This window comes from Sus scrofa, chromosome 1 (assembly GCF_000003025.6).
Source record: "Sus scrofa isolate TJ Tabasco breed Duroc chromosome 1, Sscrofa11.1, whole genome shotgun sequence".
Taxonomy (NCBI): domain Eukaryota; kingdom Metazoa; phylum Chordata; class Mammalia; order Artiodactyla; family Suidae; genus Sus; species Sus scrofa.
In genome coordinates, this window is record NC_010443.5 from 50,356,663 (window position 1) to 50,368,734 (window position 12,072).

Below are 12,072 nucleotides of genomic sequence, written 5' to 3' on the forward strand. Positions count from 1 at the left end.
AAAAAAAAAAAAAGAAAAAAAACAAAAAAAAAAAAAGAGCAGAGCACGACTGACAAGGATTACCCATTTACATCCTTCACCCATTTTTCTACTAATTGTTTGTTCACTTGTTTTTTGTACTATAGCTATGGTTTATTTAGTAAAGATTCTACTTCTATATTATATGATGAAGACTTTATCCTAATTGGTCCTTCTCTTTCATTTTTATGTTTATTCTTACTATATATGTAAATAATAACCTTTGTGTAGGCAAATCTAAAACTATTTTCCTTTATGATTTCTTGTTTTGCATTTATGCACTAAATGACTTTCTTTCTCATTCTTAAACAAAATCAGATCATCTGACTTGTATTTTCTTCTAGTTCTTATTAATTCACATTATTTTTATATAATCTACATAGAACTTATATGGAGTATAATGAAAAGAGAGGAATCCAACTGTTTTCAAAGAAATTATTCAGTTATTAGCACTATTTATTGAATAATACAGCTCTTTCTTTACTAAAATCCTATTGTAATTATTGGTCTGTTTCTGGGGTTTCTATTATATTGCACTGATATACTGTTTAGTCTTAGGCCAGTATTCCATTATTTCAATTATTATAGCTTTATTGTATATTGAAATATGGTATTGCTAATCTCTTGCTATTCTTCTTTTAACTTTTTCTCTTACCCTCAAATATATTTATTATCCCAAGTGAACTTTAATATCATTTGATCAAGCTGCAATTTGTAAAAACTGCATTAAATTTATAAATTAATTTGGGTGGCAATGACACCTTTACAACACTGTCTTGCCCTCCAAGAACAAAACATCTCTCTCCATTTAATCAAGTCTTCTTTTATGTCCCTGAGCGAACTTAAGAAGTTTTTTAATGTAGGTTTTGCTCAACAAAAATTGCCATTTTATTACCCCATATATAATCATAAGTATTTTTAGCCTTGTCAGCTTTATCTAAAATACCACATTACCTTTGGGAAAAGAGTTGAGTCCCTCCACTGTTCAGAGCAGTTCCAGGGATCTTCTTATTGGCCTAATTGAAAAGAAACTACAAAATCTCTAGTTCTAAACACATTTATTCTAACCCTACATCCAATGAGTTAAGTATAGCAAAAGCTTTTTAGACGACATTCAATGTGCTTATTCTTTGAAGAATTGGTAATGAATTACTTTTGAAGATGGAGAATAAAAACACTGATTCTTTTCACCTGTAAGTCTGTGTGAGGTTCTACTTAATAGGTCACAGAAATGATAACATGAATGTTCATTTTCATTAAGATTATTATTTGGTTTTATGAAAAAAAAAGTGAGAAAGCTTGAGTAGGTTTTACTGGCTGCAGTTCTCATTTTGCTCTTTCCTATCTGGGCTATAGCTTCACACCAGCTTGTATTGATAATTCTTACAAATTCCAAAGAAAAGCTTTACCAAATCCAAGTTATTATTTGAGCATGAATTTTATTGGTGGATATTTTATAGATGTCATTATAAGAAGTAAATTTTTTCCAGGGAGATCGTGGCCCAGCAGGTCCCCCAGGAGTAGCCGGAATGTTGGTGAGTCCATTTTCTCTCACGTTGTTCTACCATCAGAAGGGCTGGGAGCACAGAATGACTCCTAAAGCCTCCAGTGTAAAAAAAACTAAACTGTCTTTCCATCTGCCTCCCACCTCAAGAATGTGCCTTTCTTTATTTTTTTTTTTCTTTTTTTTTTTTTTTTTCCTTCCCAGCTCACTTTCCTGCAGGGAGGTGAAGCCAAGTTACTTGAAACAATACACAGCTCTGAGAAGGTTGTTTGAATTCCCTAGTCTTGTCCTATTTTCGAGGTTCCTTGATCCTCAAAAGGCAGAGTTCTCATCCTCGGGCATGTGCTTCAGGTTCTTCATTTTAAGCTGCAATCTGCCTGAATTTTCCCTCAGCTGGTGTTATTAGCAGAGCTTTATTGCTGCTAATGTTTCCTCGTAAACTAGCCCTTCAAGCCTCTCAATCATTTTTGTTGCTCTCTGGCGTCAAATGTTTTAATCTCATCAAGGTCTTTTCAAATGAATAGGAAGTGCTCCAGGAAAGGTTAAAATCATTTCTCTGAGCCCTAGGGATCATTCTGATCTTCATTCATGATGCTCTAATTAAAATTTTGTGGTCAGGCTTTATGAATAAGAGCCCATTTATCCTCGTGAGGTGCCCCTGCTAGGTGGACCAAGGCAGGAAAGTCAGTGGAAACCAGGTGCTTGGATCATAGGAACATGAGAAAGGCAAGGGCCCTACCATTGCCACCCACCATCACTCACTGACCTCTACACCCACCACCACCCCCATCCCTCCAAAGGAGGGTCATCACTCTACTTCACTCTGTTTAGTTGCTAAATCTGACAACAAAAAATAAAAACCCATCCGCACACTGTAGAAAATCATCCTGTACAGAGGATAACATCCCTTTAATTAGCTGTTTTAAATGAAGTTAAACATAGTATGATTGTAAAAGTAACATGAATATATTTTCTCTAGCAAGCACTGTGCAATTTTTTATTCAGGAAAGCATCCTTCTTAAAAACTGACTCATTCTTAATGCCATTCCTCCTCTCCTCCCCCATTCACTACCATCCCTGGTAACAGATCTGCAACCCTGTTTCTAGAATTGTCCTGAGTCCCTTTGCAAGCTGCCTCCCCTATAGATACACCCTGCTTTTGTTTCCATGTGATATAAAGAAGCTTCATGCCCCACTATATTAACCCAGGTGTGACTAGAAGTTACTTTCAGCTGTTACTCTAAATTGTCTACCTTCAAAGAAGAAAATACTGGCAACCATTCAAAGTATTTAAAAGATAAGTGACAGGCTCAAAAGATAATCCAAAGGAAGAATTCCAAGGATATTTTTGAAGGATGCAGCATGATCGAAATAAGAAGCTAGACTGCCACATGTTTGGATCTCTAAGATCTAATACATTTACCTAAAAACACAGTTTTCGTATCTCAAAATTAAGAAGATTAACTGGCATTTGTAGAAATAGGGTATTTTTCATACTGCAAATATACAATTTGGTATGTAAAAATGCATCTTTTTAAATAACTGGATCTCACTATGGCTCAGAAAGTGAAATTTTCAAAGATTCTAGAGTTACATGATAGTATGAATGTATCTAATACCACTGAATTGTACATTTGAAAATAGTCAAAATGGTAGATTTTATGTTATGTATATTTTAACCCCAGTAACAAAATTTTAAAGGAGTTCCCATTGTGGTGCAATGGGTTAAGAATCTGACTGCAGCAACTCAGGGCTCTGTGGAGGTTCAGATTCGATACCCAGCCAGGCACAATGGATTAAAGGATCTGGCATTGCCATAGGTGTGGCATAGGTCACAGTTGTGGCTTGGACTCAATCTCTGGCCCAGGAATGCCATGTCTTGGGTGTCATGGGTGTAGCCATAAAATTAAAAAAAATAATAAAAAAAAATAATAATGTAATGATTCTGGTTGAAGCAGATATGTATGTATCTACTTAGCACACCACAGGCTTCTGCTGAGAACCAAGGGACCAGTCCTGCTCTTCCCAGAACAGACCTGTCTATCCTTTCCTAGTATCTGCAGGCCCATCCAGGGCCTTCTCCAAGTCTCTTCCTCCCCTCCCTCCCAGAATAGCATGTGGGTACCAGTGGTAGCATGCTTTTCCCAGGTCCTCTGAGGTCCCCGTTGGCACTGCCCAGCTTTTGGTAAGGCTACGGCCTGCTTCAGCCTGTCTGGTCCCTTCATCTAGATCTCCCAAGCACCCTGCACCCCTGAGTCCGTGCCAGAACACTTTGGGACACTGGCTTTCTCAGCTCTAACATATCCCCCAACTTAGGTCCACAGGATCTCAGGAGCTCCTGCTGCTCAGGAGCTGTGGGGAGTAAGGAAGCCGTCGCAAGCCTTGTGTCTGCCCTTCATCACTTAGTGATAGCTTACCTGTGAGAGGGTCTGCTACCTTAAGTGAGGGAAAAGGCCCTCCCTCTTCATTCCCTGACAAGCTACTGGGATTTCTGTGGTCTTAGCCCTATACCTCCATCCCCAACCACATGAGGCTCAAGGGCAGGAGGTAGCTCCTTCTCAAAGGCAGCATCCTTAGCCTGGTCTGGACACTTGGACATGTGCCCACTTCCCGTCTCTGCTGGAACTTCTTCCTCTCTCATCCCTCCCTGTGGTCTCTCTAGCCCACAGTTTCTCTGTTATCAGTCCTCCAGGCCATGCTGTGCTGGATCAAACCAACCTTGTCCTCTCCTTTTCAACAAAATGGCTTTTCAAATCAAATGTACTTCTTTTCAGGCTATTTTTCTATGAATGTAAAAACCTTCTTGCGAAGCCCAAAGTCCAAGAAAGACTTGTATGATTATCCATGCCCTTCTTCCCCCTTAAGTAAAGAAGTGCTGCCAAATAGGCACAGTAGGGATTTTCGGGAGCGAGGATATATTAGTCTAAATTTTTCAAAATTCTGTCATCCCTGCCCTGCCACACACCCACTGTGCATTGAGAGCCTGCACTCTAGTCTGTACCATAGAGCCCACAGAGTGGAATATGGTCCCCCAGACTCTGTCCGGTAGGGATCCCACATACTATAGAGCCACACCTGCAGCATGTTAACCTCACAGACAGGAAAGGGGAGCACCTGGCATTATTCAGTAATTTGGCTCCTAACATTTCTCTTTGATTTGCTTTCCCAGGGGAAACCTGGTGTCCCAGGGCCTCCAGGAATTCCAGGAGAACCAGTGAGTGACCAGTTCCTTCCCTAACAGTTGTACTTATATTGTACTACATGCAGTTTTAAAATTTTTCTTGGCAACTGATGTCTGTCTGTGAACACATCTACAGGGGGAGAGAGGACCTGTTGGAGATGTAGGATTCCCTGGACCAGAAGGACCTTCCGGAAAGCCTGTAAGTCCTTTTAATTGGTTAAAAATTGCCAGTTTAAGAAATGTTCTAGGTATTGTCTCTCTGCCTATCTCCTCAGAAAGTCTGAAATTTGAATTAGTTTCCAAGGAAGTAGGAGCAGATTCTGCAAATATCTTTGTGGAGTGTGGTTCTCACTGACTGCCCAACCCCCCTCTGAATATCTCTGGGTCTTAAACCACTGAGGGAATGGTGAGGGTTTTTTTTTTGGGGGGGGGGGTTGGTTTTGTTTTGTTTTTGGCTTTTTAGGGCCACACCCATGGCTTATGGAAGTTCCCAGGCTAGGGGTCGAATCGGAGCCACAGCTGCTGGCCTATGCCGCACCTCACAGCAATGTGGGATCCAAGCCACATCTGCAACCTACACCACAGCTCATGGCAACACTGGACCCTTAACCCACTGAGCAAGGCCAGGAATCGAACCCAAGTCCTCATGGATGCTAGTTGGGTTCATTACCGCTGAGCCATAAAGGGAGAACTCCAAGGTCTTTTGTCTTAAGTGTCAGGAAATTAGACTCATTATTTCTCAGGTCTGATGTCCTCGGCAGAGTTAAAAAATGAAATGGCCTGTCATATCCTGAAATATGAAGATTCAAAGATGTAACACCTGTGTGTTAAGCTAAAGTGGAAAGAAGCTGTCGTCTCAGATTCCCTCCTTTATCTATGGGCCTTTCATAAATCCCTGCTGCCAAATATATCATCCCCTCATGTCCTAAAAGAGCTCTTGGCTACTGATATACAGTATTGACACGACATTGAAGCAGTCATTCCTACTAACTCAGTTCGGTTCAACACAGATTCAGCTTACCCCTGCTGTGTGCTAAGGATATGCTGGGCCCAAGGGAGGGGATATAAAGAGGAATCAACAGACCCCTCTCTCAGCTGTACTCTTTATTGTACCCCCTGCTCTCTTGGCTTGGTCCTGCTCTGTGGGGTATTTGGTCATGCTGTTAGGAGAAGGCGGCTTAAGAGTAGCAAGTAGCACAGAGTTCAGGTGGCTACTCAGTAGCTGGGAAACCTCAGGGTCAGTGGCAGTTCTTGGCTACCATCTCCCTAGAGAAGGCAACATGGGAAGCATTTGCAATTTAGAGTCTGGAAGATTTGGGTCTGAGTTACGGCTCAAAGGTTTTGTGAGTCACATAAATAATGTGACATGTGTAAAATGCCCAATGCCTACCATGGGAGACACTCCATTAATATTAGTTTCATTCCCTGCTTTCCTTTCCCTCCCTTTTACCAACTTCCCAGTCCCAATACCTGTAAGCCACTCACAAATGCTTGTCATTAGGTTCCCAGGGAATTATGCAAAAAGCAATGTATTCCTCCAACGAATATTTCTTGAGTACCTACTACATGCCAGGCACTGATCTGGATGCTTGCAACTCATCAAATTTCCATCCTAGTGTAGGGACATAGATAACAAACAAATGAATACACACATGATTTCAGGTAGAAGATGATCTAAGCAGAGCGAAGCCCTAGAGTAGCTGGGCAGTCAGAAATGCCAAGACCAGCTCAGCAGGTGAGGGCTGAAGAACGGGTGCTGTGAAACTTAAGGAAAAAAGTTAACGTAAAACAAGACACAGAGACATTTATCTTAATTAAAGGTGGGAACCAGGGGACTCAAGGTCTCAGGGACCAAGAGCGCTGCCTCAAGAAACCACACTGCTTTTATTGTGCTCTTTAGGATTACATCAAGTAAGGAGGGGGCTATAGGTGCAGGATATAGATTTTATTTATTATTATTATTTTATAAGTTCTTTTATTATCTTAAAAGTCACATAGCTGGTAGATGGTTAAGCTTTTACTCTGACCTTTAGGCATTTAACAATCATTAGCATTTGAGGAAGCTTGGGTTAGCTATCTATGCATAGCATTCCAGAGAATCATCACTGTGCTTCCTCAAAAACAGGTGCCTAGGTTTGTACCTTGGTTCTCTTTGCTAATGCATATTCTGCTAACAACCGCTCATAAACCACCTGGGGCCATGAGGTTCCTCTTTCTCTTATTCTTAAGAGGACATATCATGCTGTGCAAACGTGCCAATCTGCACAGGTCCGGGGCGTGCCTAGACCAATGCATTATGTCCTCATCCAGCTGATCCTGTGAATAACTTATGCCTTTAGGTCTTTGTTCTTAAGTTTAAATCATTTACCAGAATTGCAACTGTTTTTCAAGCAGGAATATGGGATAAAGTAAGGCAGGACAAGATAGAGTTTTCAGCAAAGAGGCTAAGAAAATATTGCAGAAAACATGTCTCATGACACAGAAAAGGCCTGCCATTTGAGGAAAACCTTCATGACAGGAAGGCTCAAGCCATGGAAAGGGGAGGTCAGGGGTCACGGAGGACATTGTTTCAAGAAAAAGGAATGGTTAGTAGAGCCTAGGGTGCTGAGGAAAAAGCAGAAGGCCCAAAGTCAAGACTGAGCTATGGTAAAGGAGAGTGGGAAAGATATGGAGGTAGGAGTAGGCAGTGGCCAGGCTACTTCTAAGCCAGGAAGGGAGCTTGGGCAATCTGAAGGATGATGCAGGGCAATTGGAGCATGTGTAGTGGAGAAGGGAAGTGATTGCTCTGCATGTTAAAGGACCACCCTGCTGCGTGGAGAGCAGGGTGGAAGCAGACAGAACCCTGAGGAAGCCATGCCACAATCCCCCATGAGAAATACTGGTAGTATAAACAGAGACACGTGAGGAGGAGGGAATTTAGGATGTGCACTGAAAGGAGAGCCAACAAGACTCACTGATGGACCATGTGTGGGGTGGGAGGGAGAGACATGTCAAAGCCATGGACTGGGATCTGAGCAACCATGTCAGGGAGATGTGTTTGGAGAGATGGGTGGGTTTGGGAGGAAAAACCAAAAGTCCTCTGTTTTCAGACATTCATCTTAAAGCACTAGTAGCTATCCAAGGGGAAAAGTCAAGTAAGCAGTGGGTGACATATTTGGGATTAACAGAGAGGCCAAGGCTGAAGAAACTGATTTGAGTATTTCAACCTGGGCCTTGACAAAGTGGAACCACTGTGAGTTGGGAAGAGAACAGAACCATTAGGAGAGAAAAAGACTGAGAAGCTGCAAGTGAGATATGAAGAAAGCCAGAAGAAGGAGGTTTTCTGGATGTCAAGGGAGCTAAGTGTTTTAAGAGAAAGGAGAGAAGAACATACAGATAGGTAACCAGGGAGTTGACAATTCTTGCCTGGGTTTGGAAATTTAGACATCAGTGGGGGCAGAGATTACAGCATGGTAGTATCTTGATAAGAATGACCCCTTTGAGAGGGAACATTTTGAAGATATAAGAGAGTAGATTTGGAGTAAAGAGAGAAGAATGATATTTTACTCACACGTGGACATTGGTCTTAACAAAGAACAGAATAGAACATCCTTAACAGGAGGGAGGGAGGCAGAAGTCCGTGTACACAGGTATACAGGTGCAGGTGGGCAAATCTGGTGGAGGGAAGGTGAGCAGGTCCTCTCCTGTTATTTTCACAGTGGAAGAACTAAAGTTATCAGTTGACCATGAGGAGTGGGGTGGCGATGCTGGAGTTTCATGAGACAGGGAAGTATGTGAAAGCACTTTTGAAAAGAAGGGGTCAGATCAGAGGGATGGCCTGGTGATTCAGAAGAGGGCTGCTTGCGAGCTGCTGCAGCACATGCCAGTTGGAACACGTGAGCAAGGGTAGCCATTCCTCTTTAACCACGCTCTGCAGCTCAGATGCACAAGTGCAGTGGACAGAAATCTGATTATGCTTTCTGGGTTAGAAAGAAAAATAGGGTTCTTCCAGATAAGTAAGATGCAGGCGAGAGATGAAGGGGAGAAAATTTCTAAAGGCAGGACCCTACCTTTAGAAAGCAAGTTAGTAATACCTTCATCAAGACAAGGAAACACTCATGATACTCCCTGATAAGCTACAAGAGACAAAACAAAAACAAAAACCTGTAACTCGTTTATTTTCCTGTGTTGTTACCAAAAACACGTTATATTTTTACACCAAATTTATCTTCTTTTATTCAAGTGATATAGTTGTTTCTTCCATATTCTCTCCTTAATCAACTTTATCTTTTTTGCTTGTGTTTCTGGATGTCCTAAATCCTTTGACCTCAACATTTCAGGCAACACGGTCTTAAAGTGCTTTAGATAATTCCTGGGATGTTGCAGGGAGGCTAGAGACTATGGTTGGTTCCCAGCTGAGACAGGTGTTAGTGTGATTTACAGCAGGGAGGACACACAGTTGTCTGCAGGACCATCCTTGAAGACTCCATTCCAGCACAATAAAAGTCTCCTGGGTTTTTCAGAGGAACAAGGCCATGCAATTGCCCGCTGGCTAAGAAATCATTGCCTTACCTTCATCCCCCTCTTCAAATCAAATCTCAGAAACACACCTGCTGTTGGGCTCTCAGTATTTGCTGTGACCCCAAGTGTTTTCCCTTCTTACATCTCCCATGTTTTATAAATCTGAAAGCAGGACTGGGCTTTATTACCACCTCCAAAAGCACCTCGTAAAGTTCAGGAAATTTCCAGTTTACTAATAAAAAGCTTACTATGTAATACTGTCAAAAAAAAAAGTGGTTACAAATTTCTTATTGTCCTTTCATATTTTCCAATGGAAAAATAACAATCGTTCTCTGGCTAACAGTTTATTTTGTATTAGGGTCTTGCTCTGACCATGTTATGAAATTTCCCAAGCAGCCACAGAGACCATTTACGGAGAATGGCTCTCTTTGGTGGAAAAACTGTTAGCAGGGAACAATAAATGTCATATACCAACTACCCAGTGCCACAGGAAACCTTATTTCTCAGAATGTTATCTAATGGATCCTTATTTTTAAGACCATTATTTTATCCTCACTTTATAAGTGAAGAAGCTGATGCTATTAATGTTAATTGCCTGAAGTAAACAGAACTTGTAAGTGACAGAGCCAGATTTTAAACTTGGGGCTGATTCTGTTGATTTTGTTTCCTATTTCATCACACTGACTCATCAAAAATCTTAGTAGAAATATGATAAAGTCCTTGAAAGTTTACCCGCTTTTTGTGTTTAATCGTGTCTGTTAACACAGAATTAGAAATATTGACCCTTTTTTGTTGTTCTAGGGAATAAATGGCAAAGATGGATTACCAGGTGTGCAGGTATGGAAAATACCATTGAACATAAATGTTCTAATGCAAAACGACATCCAGATTACCTGCCAGAATTCCTGATCAGGCAGATTGATGAGACATCCTGGCACACAGTGACTTTTAATGATGACATTTGTTTTTCAGGGCACCATGGGTAAGCCTGGAGAGAGAGGCCCCAAGGGAGAGCGGGTATGTACATTTCTACTGTGATTATTATTGAAGTCTTGTCACCACAACTGGCCCATCATTCGAGTTACACAGTGATGAATGTAGAACTCCCACAGATCTCCCAATATGAAAATATTAGAGCATATGTGATCCAGGCATAAAATAGGACCATTCACAACCCCAGCTCGTGATATATGACAAATACCCCTACCTGGTTAGCCTTTATTCATAAGTAAGTCTAGTTTGCTACTCCAGTTTGGAAAGCCTTTCTCATCCTCCTATACCAGATACACGTCCCTGCTGTAACTATCACCCACATCCTCTTTACCTAGAGTAGGGTTTCTCACCCTCAGCACTGTTGATGTTTGGGGGCAGATAATTCTTTGCCATAGGTATTAGGAGGTAGAGAAAGACAAGGGGGAAATGAACATATAGAGCTACTGGTAATCCGGTTCTGTCGTATGCTTTTATTTTCATTGTTTTGGTTTTTCATATCATTGTTGCAGCTTCCCATTATTTTCTCTAAGGAACCTTAACATTTTCTGGTAGAACTGTAGTCATTCCACAGCAGCAGTTTCCTTGAGCTATGTTTCTTGGGAGTGTCTAGTGAAGGGGTGTGTGTGTGTGTGTGTGTGTATATGTGTGTGTGTGTGTGTGCATGCACACACATGCACACTGATGTCTAGTTTACTTATTATTACACAAATAATCCATGATTACTGAAGGAAATATGAAAATAGAGACAATACAAAGAAAAAAGAAAAAATCTACCTTATCCCACTACACAGAGATAAGCACTATTGTTATTTTGGATGTATTTCCACCTCACTCTTACACATAATATACATATATGCTTAATGGGTCAATATAATAGATATGTACTTTTCAAAAAATGGTTTCTTCCTGATCTGTAAATTTTTTTTCACCCAAACATCCTTTCACACCAGTAAACCTAGATCTACATAGACCTTTTAGTGTCTATATAGATATTCCACACATTGGATATACTTTCTTTCACTTACCCAGCCCCCTTTTCAGGATATTTAGGTTCTTCCTAGTTTTTATAATAATAAACATTATATAATAATGAGCCTACTTGTGCCTAAAATATACATAATTTTAATTGTGTTTATTTTGCACATGCTCAAAGTATGCTAGCAGTTCTTTTTGTTTCTTTTCTTTTTTAATCTTAGTTATCTCAGATATTTCTCCAAATGCAAGCTGGGTTGATATGCTTTTATGAGATATATTTTTATAACTAAGACAGTAGCATCAAAATTACGTCCAACAGTTTTTCTTCTTCCTACATGACTGACTTCTACATCTTTTCATTCAGTGATCAAATAGATCTCTGTAATTGTTCATTCATTTTCATTATTTTTTTAAAACCAAGAGAAATAGAGCTTGGACTTTGGGAGAGTAGTTACAAGTAAAAGAACAGTACCACGAAACACTGGGAGCCTCAATGCACCATTTCCTCATATTTGGAATATTCATCTGCTGTTAGTGGAATTGAGTATCTACAATATGTGTCCTGAAACACCTGCCAAGATATGCATATTCATTCCCTCTCTCTTCCTCTCTCTCTCTCTCTCTCTCTCTCTCTCTCTCTCTCTCTCTCCTTTCCCTCCCTCCTTCTGTCTCTCATACTTTCATGTGCAGGCACATACTCTCATGTGCAGACACCTTACAGGGTAAAAGTCTACATTAGGGAAACTTCTCATATTCAGGCATATCTAATATAATCTTATACGTAATTTATTATAGCATCTTATTTAATGAATTTTCTTATAGTTCATTTAAATACTGAATAAATTATCTCAATAATGGTTCTCCGCCCCAATCTCCTTCTTTGAACCTTTGCCAAAGGTCT

General features: G+C 40.6%; 1 protein-coding gene across 1 annotated transcript in view; it reads left to right on the forward strand.

Moving 5' to 3' along the window:
• The window catches only part of COL19A1 (collagen type XIX alpha 1 chain), a 357,863-nt gene that overhangs the window by 312,269 nt on the left and 33,522 nt on the right, over positions 1-12,072 (forward strand). Inside the window, 5 exon segments of the mRNA XM_003121272.5 lie at positions 1,509-1,553; positions 4,692-4,736; positions 4,840-4,902; positions 10,005-10,040; positions 10,176-10,220. Of these exon segments, the coding sequence (XP_003121320.4) occupies positions 1,509-1,553; positions 4,692-4,736; positions 4,840-4,902; positions 10,005-10,040; positions 10,176-10,220 (234 nt within the window).